Source organism: Phaseolus vulgaris, chromosome 4 (assembly GCF_000499845.2).
Source record: "Phaseolus vulgaris cultivar G19833 chromosome 4, P. vulgaris v2.0, whole genome shotgun sequence".
NCBI classification, from domain to species: Eukaryota; Viridiplantae; Streptophyta; class Magnoliopsida; order Fabales; family Fabaceae; genus Phaseolus; species Phaseolus vulgaris.
In genome coordinates this window covers 43,784,187-43,801,183 of record NC_023756.2, presented here as the reverse complement: position 1 = coordinate 43,801,183, position 16,997 = coordinate 43,784,187, and the positions used below count along the sequence as shown (strand labels likewise).

Sequence of the window (16,997 nt, the reverse complement as noted above, 5' to 3'; positions counted from 1 at the left end):
GATTAAGTTATATAATTATAATTATTTTATTCATATTAAGTGTAATGGTCAATGTTAAAGTTGGAAGTGTGTTTAATTATGTCTCGAATGTCAATGTTTAGGGAAATTATAAAAATATAATGTTGGTTTTAAGTTTGATAAACAATATTAATTATAATTTTATTATATAAATATAGTATTATTATATGTTACAATTATTTGGCAACAATGAAACAACTACCTAACAAAGAAATTATTGAAGGAATTCAGTTTTAATAGATTATCATTCTTTTTCAAATTAAAACATTTTAGGCTTAGTTATCATTATTCAATGGTGAGTTTCTTCTACAAAATAATAATAAGTTTAAAAATATATAATTGAACTTTTTTTTTATTCCTTTGTTTTCAACCCATATTCTTGAAGTTTTGTAGTAACAGTACGAGAATACAATTGCTTATTTTCATAAAAGAAATTAAGAGATTAAAAAAAGTAACATTGATTTATACATAACAAAATAATTTTAATTCACATAATTTTATTTTTTTCCAATAAATATTTAAAAAAAATTATCCAAATCTATCCTAATCCTTGTTAATGGTAGTTTGAAAATATCTAAGATGGAAAAAAAAATCATTTTTCGTAAAAAATGAGACACACACTTCGACCAATTGGCTAATGCTATTCATTTTTATTTTATATTATATAGTTCTTCTAAGACATGAATGTGGACAATAACAATCTGAAACTACAAGAAAAAAGTTGAAAAAGATTATGACAACCACAATGTATATATATTTTTAAATTTTAATTGGAATGACTCATTAATTACTGTATTTTGATACATATATTTGACAAAATCCATATATAAATTTATATATATTATTTATGCAAAGAAGACTCCTTATTTTTTTTTATGAACCTACAAAAATGTCAAAACCAATCCTAATAATGATTAAACTTAAGTTTTCATTAGTTTGTGATGGAATAAAATTACTAATTAGTAATATATTTTCACGGTTAATCCAAAGCATAACTGTTATACTTATAAAATGTACTGGTTGATAAATATCTGTTCTTTTAACATCAACTTTATTGTAAAGAAATTATGAATTATTCTTTTTATCAATTATTGGTTTAGTTATAAAATATTAATATCTGCCAACTCTAAATACAACTCCATCTAAAAAAAATAAATCATACATTAATCAAATTTGAAAATATATTCGAATAAAATATCATCTTATCAACCATTAAAAAAAAAAAAATGTGTTCTCGTATGTCAATATAGTTTCATATCGAGGTCACGGACAATTTATACACTACAAGAAAAATATGAAATAGAAACAAATTTTAGAAAAAAAATAATTAGTTGATATAGTAACTAAATTAGAGATCATTTTAAAAATAAAAAAAATTGGTTTCTAAATTAGTTTCTATTATTGTTAAATGATTTTTAAATTGATATCTAATTAGCTACCAAGGTTTTAACTAACAATTATCTAGTTTCTAAATTTGGTAGCAAAAACTTTGGTTATTAATTAGATATCAATTTAGAAACCATTTAACAATAATAGAAACTAATTTAGAAACCAAATTTTTTTTAGTTTCTAATTTAATCACTATAGCAACTAATTATATTTTGTCTCTAAAAATTGGTTTCTATTTCATGATTTTCTTGTAGTGATATACTCTCTCCTTCCTCAACCCATCAAGACGTCTTTTAAGGACAAAATCGTGACGGAACACCGACTTCCAAAGCGGACAATACCTCGAATGCGGTGATTGACCCTAACTATGCTATCTCTTGGACTTGAGGTCGGAACATTGACACCCAAAAGACTCTTTTTCAAGACAAAACCGTGATAAAGCATCGACCTCCAAAGCGAACCAACTTGAGGTTGAAACATTTATGGGAAGGGTACAAAAAAAAAATGTTAATAGGTTGACAATCTACATCAGATTTTAAATAAAAAAGAAATATTTTTTTATTAAAATAAAATAATTTTTAAATTAGATTTTCTACCATAGTTGTAAATGGATGCTTTTCAGTGTCTTTTCATATTATACATGTAATTATCAAAGTAATATTTTTTATTATAAAATATTTTTCAAAGATGAAATATAATAATAATATTATGGGGGGTATCTTCACATGTTGCTTTATGATAAAAAAAAAGAAAAAAAAAAGAGGTAACATAAAAAGGGTATCTTTAATGTGATCTGGTTTAGTTGGTGAGTGGTCCAAAACTCTGCATTGCTCAGACTTTCACCTTTTCTCCAAGTTGATGTTCCCATAATCCACACTGGGACCATCATTCATCAAATATTTTCTTTATTCACTTTTTTGTATTTAATTCCCAGAAAAACAATATAATATTTGATCATAGATACCGAATATTCTTCTATTCTTGTTGCTTTTCTCCATAAAAATCAGACTTAAATTTAAAAAAAATATTTATGTAGATTAATAATGTTGTTAAGTTTATTCAATCCTTTTCACTTTATAAACTATAAACTAGTTTTTTAATTATATTTGTAATCATGATTAAAGATAGTGTGCCATTTAGAGACATTTTTAAAAATAATGACATTAAATAATTATTTTGCCAGAGAGATATTCTTATCCCAAAACTTAAGATGCGCATCCATCATTTTTATTGATTATTACAAATTTTATTTTTGTTCGACTTTAAGTTTGAAATTTGTTGATAAGGTAAAATTTACACCATTTTATGAGATATTAGTTATTCTGGTTGTATATTTAAGAATTGATCGATAAGATCCGATAATAGATACTTAATAAATAATTGATTTATAAAATAATATTTATATTTTTTTATTATATCATATTAAAAAATATATTTTATGTTTAATTTAATTTTATAAAACTTACTCATAAAGTGAGATTTGTAAGATTTGTAGTTATTTATATATTATAAAATATTATATTTTTTAATTAATGTGAAATCTTTGACTATCAAAATTTTATTGTTTTTAATTAGTATTGAACATTCAAACTAAATTTGTATCACACTCTTCTTTATAAAATTTATTTGAATAGGTTAAAATCCTATGATCAATGTTAATTGTTTTCAAAATATATTTTTACTATTTCTTTTATTAATTTTGATTTCTTATGAATCGGTCACATAAATTTTAAAAGAACGTGATTTTATGCATTTTTTTTTAACTAAACATACCATTTAGTGAAATATTTCATTATAAAAAGTTGAAAGAATAATTAAATTCGCGTATTTTTAAATTTCTAGCACTAATTCATCGATTTCAAAGTATAACATAAAAACATTTTTTTTCTTTTTTTTTAATGCCCATGTTTTTATTGTTTTTTTAATATAAATGTGATTTTTTAATTTTAAAATTATAAAAAACATGTAAAGTAATTATTCTACAAATGTGTGGTTTTTTAATATATAAAATATAGGTTTAATTATGTATTCAGGAAATGTCAGTAACGTTGTTCCATATGCTTTTATTACGAAGGTGTAAGTTGTATTTTTAGTGGCATCAATGAAACTTCTGAATTTGTTATAAGATATAAATTATATTAAATTTATCAAATAAAAATTCCATTAATATATATTATTAGAAACATGATATTTGACGAGAAAAATATTAAAAGAAAAAGAAAAGTTATAATAGGTTGTGTAATGAAAAAGTTTGTATTGAGGGAAAAGGGTGATGAAAGTGAGAAAAAGTGAGGAATTAATTGAACGGCTCCATCTATTTTACTATTTATGTGGACTCCTCCAAAAAGCAAAAATGTATTTACTTTTTAGTAAATTGGTAAGAATTGTGTGATATATCACTATTTTGGTACATTATTCAGAATATAATAAAATCCATGGATTTAAATATTCTCTCACTGATTTCTTCCACCTCCCTCCAACCACAAAATTAATCAATGGCTTGGACTTTCTATTCCTCAAAATGTATATTATTAACTACACTCTATATTATCCTCAAAATCTTGTTTCAGAATTTTTGATCATATTCTGTAAAACTTGTTACAAAAGATTTATGAAACAGGTAATCAGAAAGTCACATTTAAAAAGAAGTAAAATAGTTATTTTAAAAATTAAAAAGGTGCCGTTAGAAATTATGGGATGCAAGAAGAAAATGTCTTAATCCACAAGTATATATATAGTCCATCTCATAATGGCTCATTCTTCCTGCACCCATCGTATTTCTTCGTGCAACCCATTAATTTCAAAAACAAATTGTTTACCTTTTTTTTAAAATGACTTTTGGATAATATTTTGAAAAGTTTTTTTCTAAAACATACTTACAGAATTCATGAAATATATTTGAGAAAACGTTTTCTAGAACAAAATTTCCAAAGTTCATATTTTAGAGAACGTTTTCTGGAACATTGAAAAATATTTTATGGAATATAGAACTTTTAGAAGAAATTTTCCAAACTAGAATTCCTAAAACACAATTTCCACAATAAAGATTTTTTTCCAGAATAAATTTTTCGTGTATTCTGGAAATAGCTTTCCAGCGAACAAATTAGATAAAATATTTAGTGATTTCACCTAATTGACGGGGTGAAAAAAGAAATTTGATGGATGCAATTCATTAGCTAATTTAGGTAAAAAATTGGACCAAACTGCATAATATGGTCATTATGTAATGTTATACCCGTGATCGACAAATAGAAAAGCCAAATTAACCATTTATGGACTAATATAAGGATTAAACTCGGCATTCATTGTATCATTAGCTTTATTTTTATGAACCATTAGATTATAAATATATTTTTAAACAAAAAGCAAATTTTAAGAAAAAATACGTTCGCACAAAACAAAATATTTTATAATACCCTTTAATCTCAAATCAAAATATTTGAAATTTGAATAGATAGAATCCTTAAAACTGTATGGAGCCATATATCCTCACAAATTAGTAAAGGTCCTGCAGTTCACAAGCACTTGCGCAATCCAAGAGAATAATCCACTTAATCTGCAGAAAACCATCATTCAACATCACATGGATCTTATTAATTCTATTATTCCCGCGTCCTTTATTCCTACCAATAATTGCATCCACATTTTCTTCATAAGCTGGCGTTGGCTTATAAATGAATGATGAAAATAAAATTACCGGAGCAAATTCCAATTCTTCTGTTCTTCAACATCGATCATAGAGACTCGGCCATATAATGTAATATAGTAGTTGCAAAATATTTCGTTGTTATAATCAAGAAAGCCCAACAAATGATTTAATTAACTAAAATTTAAAATTTACCTGCTTTGAAAAACAACCCCAAAACGCATAAAATAAATAAAGAATTTAAATACATAAACTTTTTTTATGCAGTAGCCATCTTACTATTTTATTAAAAAAGTAAGAAATATCGATAAAAATAATAAAATAAAAACTGTTCATTTTGTTTTACAGCAAAGCATAAACAAGGATATGAGACGACTAACAAAACCTAACAACAGTCACAGTTTTTCTACTTTGAGCACCAAACTCTACAATTGAAACTTAAATTGCAAACTAATGACAAAAATGGTAATAATTATTCACATTTAAAAGTTTTTTTATCCTTTTCTAAAAGCATCATCCAAATGCAAACTGTAGATTTACTCTTAATCATCATTGTCCTGTAAGTAGTTCTTCAATATCACAACAAATAAAACACATGGCACATATGCAGAACATTTTCTCCATGGAAATCACTTGCCAATGCCACAGCAGTTTTCTTCAGCGGGCCTCGTATTGGACAACTGCATTAAAACAATATATTATAAGTATGGTACGTATAAGTCATGCAGCTAAACTGTGCATAGTTTATATTAGTTATGTTATCTATATTTATATGCCAAGTACAAGTAGCTCTTCCAATGGAATTGCCCAAACTTGAGTCTAAACCCTAAACAAATCATTCTCATGATGCTTCAAACTAAACAAGCCTAAACACTAAACAATGTTCACTTTGATCTTAACCACCTTCCAACAAAATCATGGTGCTTATAGTGGGACATTGAGAAACGATGTTTTCATGTCCCAACATTTAAAACATTTGATTCATACTTAAACTATCAATATTATTGTGGTTTATAAAATTTAAATTTTATAGAGATGACTTGCACACCAAAAATATTACAAATTTATAGAAGGCTAAAATTGAACCAATCATATTAATAGTCTGTTTTCTGTATGACTCCAAAAAAATGCGTAGCCTATATCACACACACACACATTAGCATAATATGCAAAATCATGAAAACCCATAAATGTATAATTGAATAGCCTACAGCAACTAGTAAATGAATTGTCTGTCTAGGTCTTCTACCAGTAATCAAGCTCACCATGCAATACCGAAGAGAAGAGAAAAAACTCAGGGTCTATTTAATAGCTTCTCATTTTTTATTTTAAAATAAGCTTTTAAAAATAGTCTACACCAGACAACAATCAATTTCTCATACAAAATCAGTTTAGTTCTAAAAAATATTTACAGAACAAGTGTTCTAGTTTAGAAACTCATAAAAATCTGCTAATGTAACACATGCTTTCGCATCGTCTTTTTTTTTTTTCCTTCAAATGCTCTATTCAAGTGCTCAAGAAAAAGCTTATAAAAAAAATCATGCTCAATTACAAACACTTCTAAATGTGCTCTGCGGCATACAAGTTTAAAAAAAAAAAAACAAATACAGTTTTCAAAAAGGCCTTAGTCTACACTGTTACACAGGACTGAATCGAAAAACTAGAAACAGAGACTTGTTTTAAACTAACACTCTTCTCTAACAAACTCACGAACGCATTATAAAGAAGACACACCTAAGGAGAGAGAATTTCCAACGTCAATAATAATTACTCATTACTTCTATTATTTGAATTAATAAACATAAGTGAAGAAAACAGAAGATAAGTCAGCAACCACGATCGACACAGAATGTATATAGAATAGCGCGTCAATGAAATTGAAACTTACTGCGACGAGTGCGCTTCTTGTAAAGAATACGGTAACCGCACTCGCGGCACTGTATAACGTCACCAGGCTTCAGCGTATTCTCCATGCCACAATCTGAAGCATATACACAAGTAAAATCACAATTCATCATCAAAACCCTAAACACACATTTATATTTGCAGAAAAGAAAAACCGAAAAACGCATTTAGGTCAAAGTGAGACGAGATTAGGGAAGAAACCTCCGCAGATGTAGCTGACCGGCTCAGGCTGAGGATCCATCGGTGATTCCGGCAGACTGTGAAAGAAGAAGGTTCTAGGCTTTAGGTTTCGCTTCGGAGCTGATGCACAATGAAAACATTGGAGAAGCCGAGTCTACGAATTTATAGGGAATGATTGGGCTTCTTGTTGGGCCCAAATATGGGGTTACTTACCCAAAACCGAGAAGTCTCTTGTTTTCTTTTATAAAAATTGATTTTTTTGATTGATTTTTTTTAATAATATAAAAAAGTGGAGAATCAGTAATAATATAAAATATCATTAAATACTGATTTTATACAAACTGATTCTTATATGTAATCAGACCGATTATTGATTAAATGAATCTATTTCTAGTCCAATTTTTGAAATATAATAATTGAAAAATATTTTTCTAAATATTCTTTTATAACCGATTTTGTAAATTTATTTTATTTTATCATAATATAACTCAATCTTATGAAATTAAACTTATAAAATCAGTAAGATGAGATTCGTTTTTATTTATATATTATAAATTTATTTTACTTTTAGTAAAGTAAGATCTTTAATAAATAAATTTATATTTTTAATATCACAAATTACTAATTGAGGATAAATTTTTTAATCGATGGTGGTGTTAAGTTATTTTATTGACTTTTATAGTAATTATTGAGAGAAATATATTTTTTGTGCTTTTCTTGTCAAACTTGATTTTAATTTATAATAATTCTAAATTGACGAATTAGCTTTCAAACTTTGTAGAATAAATCTTGCTTAAGTTCAAAATGCAGTGATGGTTTTTTTATAACTACAAAATTGAAGGAGAGACTAAATAGACATATTTTCCAAAATTTGAGAACCCAATTCATGAATTTGAAACTATAAGAGATTAAAATTAGGTTAGACAAAGAAAAGTATAAAACAAATATCACGTTTTCCCTTAATTATTTTATAAATTATACTTACCACAATTTATGTTTTATTAAATGCATATTTTTTTATACCAACAATGCATAATGTAAACCTCTAAATTGTTAATTATTATTATTTTCCTGATTAAGATTAATTATAAAATCATGTAATCTTTAAAATTTTAATGTTACATACAAAAATGGATTGTTAAAATTCACTCATTTATTTAGTTAATATTAATGTTCAAAGTTGAAAAATAAATAATTATATAATAATAATAATATTAAACACTTATACTCTCTTTCTGACTTGTTTCAAAATCCAACTCAAAACAAAATTTATAGAAATATCAACCTAACTAAAATTAACATTTATAATCAGGTCGGTCAATTAACTAAAAATAAATAAGATAATTCCATATTAATGATTATACTCATACGGTGTATAAAATACATTAAATAAAATAAATATATAATTTTATTATAACATTAACAACACTCAAAATATCGAATAATTAACAACGTTGATAATTTTGTACAACTAGTTAACCCAAAAGTCAAAACCCTAAATCATAAAACATTTGTTGAATCGAATAACAAATATTCTATATACTGTACGTAATCAGATAAAATTGTGCTTTCTCTTCTTCTAAATTTCGAAATAAAAGAATAGCAGTTCATTCTAGAATAGTCAATGATGGCCACGCTTAGGTCAACCAACCATTAAATAGATAATCAAATTCAAAACCACTGAGTATACCAACTTTCTTTGACTTGGAAAAAATATTCGAATCCACTTGCTCATTCGGCTTAAATTTCAGCCAAGTTATTACCCAGAAACAATGCATATTCTGTGAAAATCAAGACTTGATTTTGTCTTATATACCAAATTGTATTTTGATTACAATAATCACTACAAAACTTATAATACAAAGTTTCCCTTGAACAGCTTTTAACAAGAATTGTATTGTAGCTCATACAATCTGTGTCAGCATATATTGAAGAACTCCATTTTTGAATATCAAATTTCTGAAATCACAATTATGAAGTCTTTTCCTACTACCTCTCCGGGGAGATTCATTTCTTTTCCACATCTTGATGACGATTTACCACAAAATCAAATTTCTGTTGATAGCTATTCTTTCATCAGCAAAGGTAAGAACCACCATTTTCTTCCTTGGTTTTACACTTTTACTCATGACATCGATGCACGAGACTAAACATGTAACAGACTATAAAGGGAGTTCTATTGTACCTTCTGCAGGTAAAGAAAATGACACAGGAAAAAGCAGCAGTTTTACATGTAGGATTCATGACCATGGTAATTCAAAGTTGAGAGATCACACTCCATATTATAAAAAAAGTGATCAATTCTATTGAACATTAGATTAACTCACCATGTGCTGTTTGCATGCATGACTCTGCAGTGAAAATGGGTCCTAATCTGTCTGAGATTCTGAAGGGGAAGTTGAGTTTGGGGGCAAGGATTATACAAGAAGGAGGAAGAGGGAACATCTTCAAGAATGTTTTTGGGATGCAAGAAAAAGAGCAATTGTTGAAGGCCTCTCAGTGTTATTTATATACCACTGCTGGTCCTATTGCTGGAGTTCTCTTTATCTCAACCGAAAAGGTTGCATTTTACAGTGAAAGGCCAATAACCTTCAGTTCTGTGACAGGAGAGTTAGCCAGGGCACCTTACAAGGTAGTCTTTCACATGATGCAACCTAGCTTTAAACTCAAATTAATTTAAAATCTTGTGTATATGTTTTTTTATCTATTGCATTCTTCTGGATTCTGATGTCATTTTTCTTCTTATTATATATGCAGGTTTTGATCCCAATAGGTAGAATAAAAGAGGTCAATGAAAGCCAGAATGTGAATAATGTAGAACAGAAGTACATAGAGATAGTGACAGAGGATGATTCTGAATTTTGGTTTCTGGGGTTCTTGCGGTTCGAGAAAGCTCTCAAGAATCTCAATAAAGCCATTTCCATGTCCAATCACTACCAAAAGGAGTAAATATTAACTCTATTTTTGTGAAGTACTTAGTTTAATTTTTCTGTTGAGTAGTTAAGTTTTATAATGAGAATGAGATTTCTTGCAATGTGATGTTCAAGTTTATCTGTGTTGCCTGTTCTGTATTATTTTCACTGTTATCTTTTGGCGATGATTAACAGCAGCTGGTGACTAATTTGTATATGCCACAGAAAAATACATCATGGTTGTGTCCACTGTGAGAAGTGGTGAAAAATGCAACATGGCTTAGAAGACCGTGTCAATTAGGGACCAAATGAAGAATTTAGTACCATTTGTGATTCATGATTGTTATTTTGTTTTTCAAGTTTTGCTTTTCAAGTTAACTGAGTAATGTAATTAAGTTTGCTTACAACTAGGCACAAAAGATAAATAAGATGATAAAGGGGTTATGCATTATTGATCACCAACCAATTAACTCTTTCCTTCACAAAGTGTGAACAAAAGAAGTGCTTGCTTACACTTCAACAACAGCATATGCCATTTATTATGCCCTCTTGAACATAACCCTGAAGGATGGAACCTTATCACTGAGAGACAAATGCTTGTTTCCATCATCACCAACATATAACCCAAGTTCCCTACACAAAGTCTGGCATTTGCACACTGAGGGACAGAAAGAAATCACATAGTCTTTCTCAGCCTTCTCAATCTTAAACCAATTGACAATGGTGTCAATCCCCGGATTGCCTTCAACACCACCAGTGCTCAAAAACCACACCCCAGTTAACACCTTGAGGAGCTTCCACACTGGGGGTTTGTCACAGGAGGTGGTTGTGCCATAGGACTTGATGTTGAGATCAGTTGAGGTTAGGATGACACCACTTTTGGCATTGTAGGGTGTGAAAGTAACTGGGGTGCCATTCAATACTTCAGGCTTCTCTTGCACCACAAAGAGGGGGCATGTGTTGTTGCCACTGCTTGAAACTGTTAGGCCACCACCTCTGCCTCTGAAGACTGGCAGAATGTAGTACTTGACACCAGTTCTCAGCTTCTGGCCTGAGGTGTCAACCACTGGTTCAGGTGCTGCTACAGCAATACCAATGAAGAGTTGTATGGTGAAAGCAAAAAAGAGAATGGAAAATGGTAAGAGTGAGGCCTTCATTGTTTCTGAATGGAGAATGGATTAGGAAAGAGTAGCCTCTATTATATAGTGCTTAAAAGGGAACATGATGAGTATTGTGTCTGCCTTGGATGCTTTATTCAATTTGCATTAGGATACTATTTTTTGAGAAATAATGCTTAAATTATATGAAGGGACATAATAATTTGACACTCTTCAAATTTTATACTCTGATTTAATAACTATTTTTATAATTTTTTACTTAATAATTTAATTTATATTTTAATTAAATAACTTATTAAATAGTTATTATTATAAAATAGTTTTTTTTCTATGATTGTAGTGAGGACACAGTTCAAGTAAGGTATCCGCGTGTAATTCTGCTTTTTCGACAACCTTATCTCTTGCAAACGAGATAACTTTTTAGCACGTGTTAATTCTTTAGATATACTCGTGTTTTTTTTTTTTTTATGTTATTCTTAAAGCTAAATTTTATATATAGAATGAGATTCGATGGATCTAAATTGCATAAATCCTTTCTTATTAATTGATAAAAAAAAGAAGTTATTATTATTATTTTTTTTAAATTCAATCCAATCTGACTTGTTATTTGTGTCCTTTCTTGATAAAAAAAAATGGTGTATTTTTTGTTTTTGGTTCTTTTTTTTTTTTTTATGTAAAAGCACAGAAACAACACGTGGAAAAAGGTTTTGCAGCTATTAAATGGAATTTGGAAAGAAGCCACCGACTGAGTGCGTTTCCATTTAATTGCCGACACAAAATATGACTTTCGTTGACTTCCTCTTCTTTTTCGTATTTGTTTATAAGTTTAACATGTTTTTCTCATGATTTAAAAAAAAATATTGAAGAAAATTACTATTGACTAAAAAAAACTATTAAACATTATTTATAATATCTCATTTCATGAGGGATAAAACTTATGTCTTAATTATATATATGTTCTTGTTAAAGTTTAAATAGTCTTAAATCAAAGTATTTAAGTTTTTTTTTTCTATATTAGAATAGTTGTGTATTTATAGAGAGAACTTCTTAATAATTTTAAGTGAATATCCTAAATATTGAAAAATAACATTGAATAAGGGTACGATTATTATATGCTGTTTAATCAATTGAGTTGAACTTTATTAATAATTTTTTACCTTTTAGAAATAAATTAGGTAAATCAAAATGATAGAATATTTATATTAGCACTTTCTGCATCCACTGAATATTAAGGTGAATGTTGATGCAACCTCCACCAAAACATCTTCTATCTTGCTGGTAGAATATTAGTGGAGACTAAGAAAACATCAAAATCAATATTTATCTAAAAGGATTACGTTAAATAGCACCAAAGAATGAGTTCTTTGTAACTTTTAGAATTTAGAATTAGAATATTTAAAACCTTAATAATGATTTTTTTTAAATGAAGAATATAAATCTTGGTCATGTGATGTTATTTATATGATTATGATTATGATTAAAACTAGTTATGTAAAAACTAAATCCTAAATCCTAAAAACTTCTGGGTACTTTGATTGATTACTATGAATTTTTTAGGTATATCTCCGAACATGCACAAATAGTTTCTCAGAAAAAAAACAATATTTTTTTATGATTTTCTTTATATTTATAGGCATCAATTTTCTTGATTAAGTGGGATGATAAGAAATGATATCCAAATATTTTGGTAAAAAAAATATTTATTCATCATTTATTATTCTTTTATTTGAGGTTTGAATGTTTTCCGTGTGTATTAGTAAGCACAAAATCTTATATAAGAAAACATAAAATCATAATTAAGAAGGAATTTTACCCGTCTTTTACGCTAATTAAATGCATTAGATAAAAAAAATAAAGTTAGTTCTTAAGTAATCATTTTAAAATTTAATTTATAACAAATTACAATCCTTTTAAAAGATAAGTAATTATAATTTGTACGTTTCTCAACAACCCATTAATTAATACAGAATATATCACAAATTATAATATGTATTCTTTAACAATCAATTAAATAATTAGTTAGTTACTGATTATCATAGAGATTTAATGTCAATTCTAAAAGATGAATCCATTTTATTTTATGATCTGTGTGGATTACTAGCTTTCTAGATTTATTTATTTTCTCTATTCACCATTTCAAGAACTCGTAAAATATAATATTTTTTTTTAATAAATCACATTATATTAAAACGTATAAAATATAGAAATAGAAGAGTAATAAAATGAAAGAATGCTAAAAAAGTAAAAATATATTTTGAATTTAGCAAAACAAAAGATGAAAATTAATATTACCATGCACAGAGAAAAAAAATTAAATAAGTTGGTGGGGATGAGTGAGTTCTTGTAAAACTCTTGATACATTTCTTAAATTCATAAGAATATAAAAAAAAAATATAACGTTGGTCCTACTAATTTAGAAAAAATAAATTCTCTAATTTAAAATGAAAAGATCAAAATTATTGATTGAGTAAAATATGACATAGGTATATTCAAGTAAACAAAAACAAAATAGAAACAAAGTAGTTTCCTAAATTTCTAACATGAAATGAATATACAAGAACTTCTCAAATTAAAACTAGTTTGTGATTTTAAATCTTGAGAGTCAAATCAAGTTTCTCCACCACCCCATTAGTAGCCATGGGAGAAAAACTATTTTCTTCAGCAGAATTTTGATCATCAAGTGAACCATTTAAATCAGGAATATATGTGATTTCATTATGTGATATCATTGAAGAATGCCAAAAATTCCCCTTATCACATAAACCAAGATTAAACAATAACTGTGATTGTGACCCTGAATTTGGTGTTCCACCTCCAAGTATAGGAGAAATCAAAGGTTGATATGATTTGTGGTGTTGATGAAATTCGTCTTCAGCTATCAAAGTCTCCAACTTGTGAATGGTAGCTTGAACATAATCCGAAGTATACTGCCCTGACCATGAATCATGTTTGAGTGCAAAGTGTGGCCAACTATGTTGTTGTGGCTTAAAATGAGCCATGGACAGTGTTGACACCCCAAATGTTTTGTCTCTGAATCCATCACATTTGTTTGAATCAAGAAAGTCACCAACATATGAATTTTTGCCATAAGCAGAAGCCATGCTAAGAATTGTGAACTACACAAATTTTTTGACAAAATTGAATCTTTATATACAGGCCAATTGTAAGAGAAGAAATCCATGACTTTGGTGCACATGGGTACATAGATTTAGATCCATCCCCGGATAATATAAATGTAAATAAAATGTTTATATGATTATAAAAAAAAAATTAGTTTAGAGTTTGTAATTAAAGAAAGGATTTGACACTAAAACTTTGGGAGAATCAATATTATAATTGAAGGTATCATATTTATATATTTAATTTGGAGCATGGAAATTTTTTGTGAAAATAGGTGTTCATGAAGCCACATGCACAACTCCACATAAAACATGTTAAATGATGAATGACTAACCTAAGTATCAAAATAGTCATGTTACCATGCATGTCCACATTCTTCTTCAACCATGTAAGAATTAAGTACGTAAATCATTCACCATGTCCCACTTTCCACACATTTTTTTTTTTCTATGCATTTCACTTCAAATATATCCAACCAAACATGAAGAGTACAACCATTTTCTCAACCTCCAAATTCAGTTCAATAGTACATATACCTAACCAAACATAACTATAATAACCAAACACAACGACAGTGAATAAAGAAAGAGTCTTCTATTTGGAGTCTTTTTAAAGTTTCTAGTTTCTCCTTGTCAATATTTACTTCTAAGGAAAAATCTTTCCTAAGATGTAAACTCCGATTTTATTACATTATACCAAATTTGGTAATGTAACCAAATTACACTAAACCAAACACCCAAAATAAACACTAAACCAAATTGGAAATGTAACCACAAATTACAGTTTGAGTATATGTTTGCATACTATTTTATGCAGTTGAGGTTACTACTGCATTACTTTCTGACATAAATTCAAATTCACACGTAAACTTAACTTAATACTGTGAATAGGCAAAATAGTATTGAGTGATAATGCTCAGGTGACTTGAGCATTCTTCTTCCACTCCTCAATTAGTCTCTTAATGATAACCTCACAACTCCCACCAACACCACAAGCCTTCTTTGCTGCCTCCTTCATTTCTCCAGCTTTGACCCTCAAAGACTCATTGCTCATCATCTCTTTGCAATCTCCTTCCCTTTCACCACCTTTTCTGTCCCCCACCCCCACTCATCAGCCCAAATCCCCACCCCACTCATCCTTATGGCTTCTGCTGTCATCTTCTGATCCGCATGCTGAGGCCATGTCAGAATAGGCTTTCCCTCCCGCACTGTCTCAGTTATTGAGTTCCACCCTCCATGACTCACAAACCCCCCCACTGCAGGGTGCCCCAGAATCTTGATCTGATCCACAAACTCCTTCACAACCACACCCTTTTCCCTCACCTTACTCATCAACTCACTCCCCAACACCTCCTCCAAACCCTCCTCCTCTTCTATGTCAACCTTCTTCAACTTCACCACCCACAAAAAACTATACCCGCATTCTGTTAACCCCAAAGCCATGTCCTTTATCTGCTCCTTCCTTGTCTCAGTCCTGCTCCCCAAGCTAACATACACCACAGACCCTTCAGCTTGTTCATCAAGCCACTCCAGTATCCAACTCATGCAACCCCTTTGACCTTGATCTACACTCTCAAACTCACACGCCATTAAGGGGCCAATTCCATACACCGGGGGCAACCCTCTAACCACTTTTCCTTCATTCAACGCTGCTAGTGCCTCTCCTTCCAGTTCCTCAAACGAGTTGATGAAAACCCCATCGAGCTTCGTGAGTTTGCAACTGTCCTCCATGATCATTCTCTGAAAGGAGTTGCCACCTTGAAGAAGAAAAGCGGGAGGGACCGATGATCTTGGTATTGGCGATGTGAAACCCGGGATTTGAACAGCATCACCAACGAACGTAGAAGGGTGCGGTTGTGCAGCCGGATCGGAATCAGCAAGAACAGAAACGTATGCAATGAAAGACAACATTCTAGCTGAGGAGGTGAAGTAAATGAAAACGGGGCAAAAGAGTTTGTGAGCAATTGAGACGATAGGGGAAATTAAGAAAACATCGACGATGAAAGCTGAGAGAGAAGTGGAAAGAGAAGATAGGGTTGGAGATAGAAGGTGAACCGAACGACGAATGGTTTCATACTGTAGGAAAAAAGGGTCATCGGAGTTAACCTGGGTTGGATCCAAAGGGGTGAGGTTGAAGTGAATGTGAGTTACTTGAGGGAAAGAAGAAGAAAAAGCAGAGATGAGGTTTGACTCAGCGAGAGAGAGAGTGGGTTTGGGAGTGAAGAGAGTGACTTTGCAACCATGGCGGAGGAACACTGCTGCTAGTCTCAGACATGGGTTGAGGTGACCCATGCCAGCACTTGAGAGGAAACCCACATGAACACCAGCTTCAGGAACAGACATTTTTTGTTGTGTTGGATCCCAGAATAGTAAGTGGTTGCTGTTGTGTGATCAAGGAAGAGAAGAAGGTAGTTAAAAATCTAATATTTTATGTTTGGGTCCCGACAACGTGCGCTACCAAACTCTTCAGAAGTATTAATATATTAATAGTTTACGGACCTACTATTAGTTAGCATATTTTTTTATTATTTTGGGCTCTTTGGGCCTTCTTTTATTTCTGTCGCCATCTTAGTGGGTTTTTACTTTTTGTAATTCAGTATTCTCTCTCTTGATTCAATTTGATAATACGATTCACATTTTTTTCCTTTTTCTCTTGTCAGAACCTTTCAATCCTTTTAGGGTTTATCTTCCCTTTATCTCTGCATCATTC

At 29.6% G+C, this 16,997-nt stretch overlaps 3 protein-coding genes and 1 pseudogene across 3 annotated transcripts; 1 reads left to right on the top strand and 3 right to left on the bottom strand.

Annotated features, from left to right (window-relative positions):
- Positions 1–5,355: 5,355 nt before the first annotated feature.
- On the bottom strand, positions 5,356–7,291 carry LOC137837827 (DNA-directed RNA polymerases II, IV and V subunit 12). Its single transcript, XM_068646972.1, has 3 exons — positions 7,160–7,291; positions 6,942–7,034; positions 5,356–5,733 (listed from the first exon to the last, which is right to left on the bottom strand). Exons 1-3 carry the CDS (start codon positions 7,197–7,199, stop codon positions 5,711–5,713), a joined length of 156 nt encoding a protein of 51 aa, XP_068503073.1. The 5' UTR covers positions 7,200–7,291; the 3' UTR covers positions 5,356–5,710.
- Positions 7,292–8,921: 1,630 nt separating this feature from the next.
- LOC137837828 (putative GEM-like protein 8) lies at positions 8,922–11,219 on the top strand. Its single transcript, XM_068646973.1, has 4 exons — positions 8,922–9,223; positions 9,333–9,389; positions 9,496–9,770; positions 9,896–11,219. Exons 1-4 carry the CDS (start codon positions 9,112–9,114, stop codon positions 10,085–10,087), a joined length of 636 nt encoding a protein of 211 aa, XP_068503074.1. The 5' UTR covers positions 8,922–9,111; the 3' UTR covers positions 10,088–11,219.
- On the bottom strand, positions 10,472–11,207 carry LOC137837829 (kunitz trypsin inhibitor 5). Its single transcript, XM_068646974.1, has one exon. It carries the CDS (start codon positions 11,205–11,207, stop codon positions 10,590–10,592), a length of 618 nt encoding a protein of 205 aa, XP_068503075.1. The 3' UTR covers positions 10,472–10,589.
- Positions 11,220–14,863: 3,644 nt separating the features above from the next.
- LOC137837825 (UDP-glycosyltransferase 708D1-like) lies at positions 14,864–16,751 on the bottom strand (annotated as a pseudogene).
- Positions 16,752–16,997: the final 246 nt, after the last annotated feature.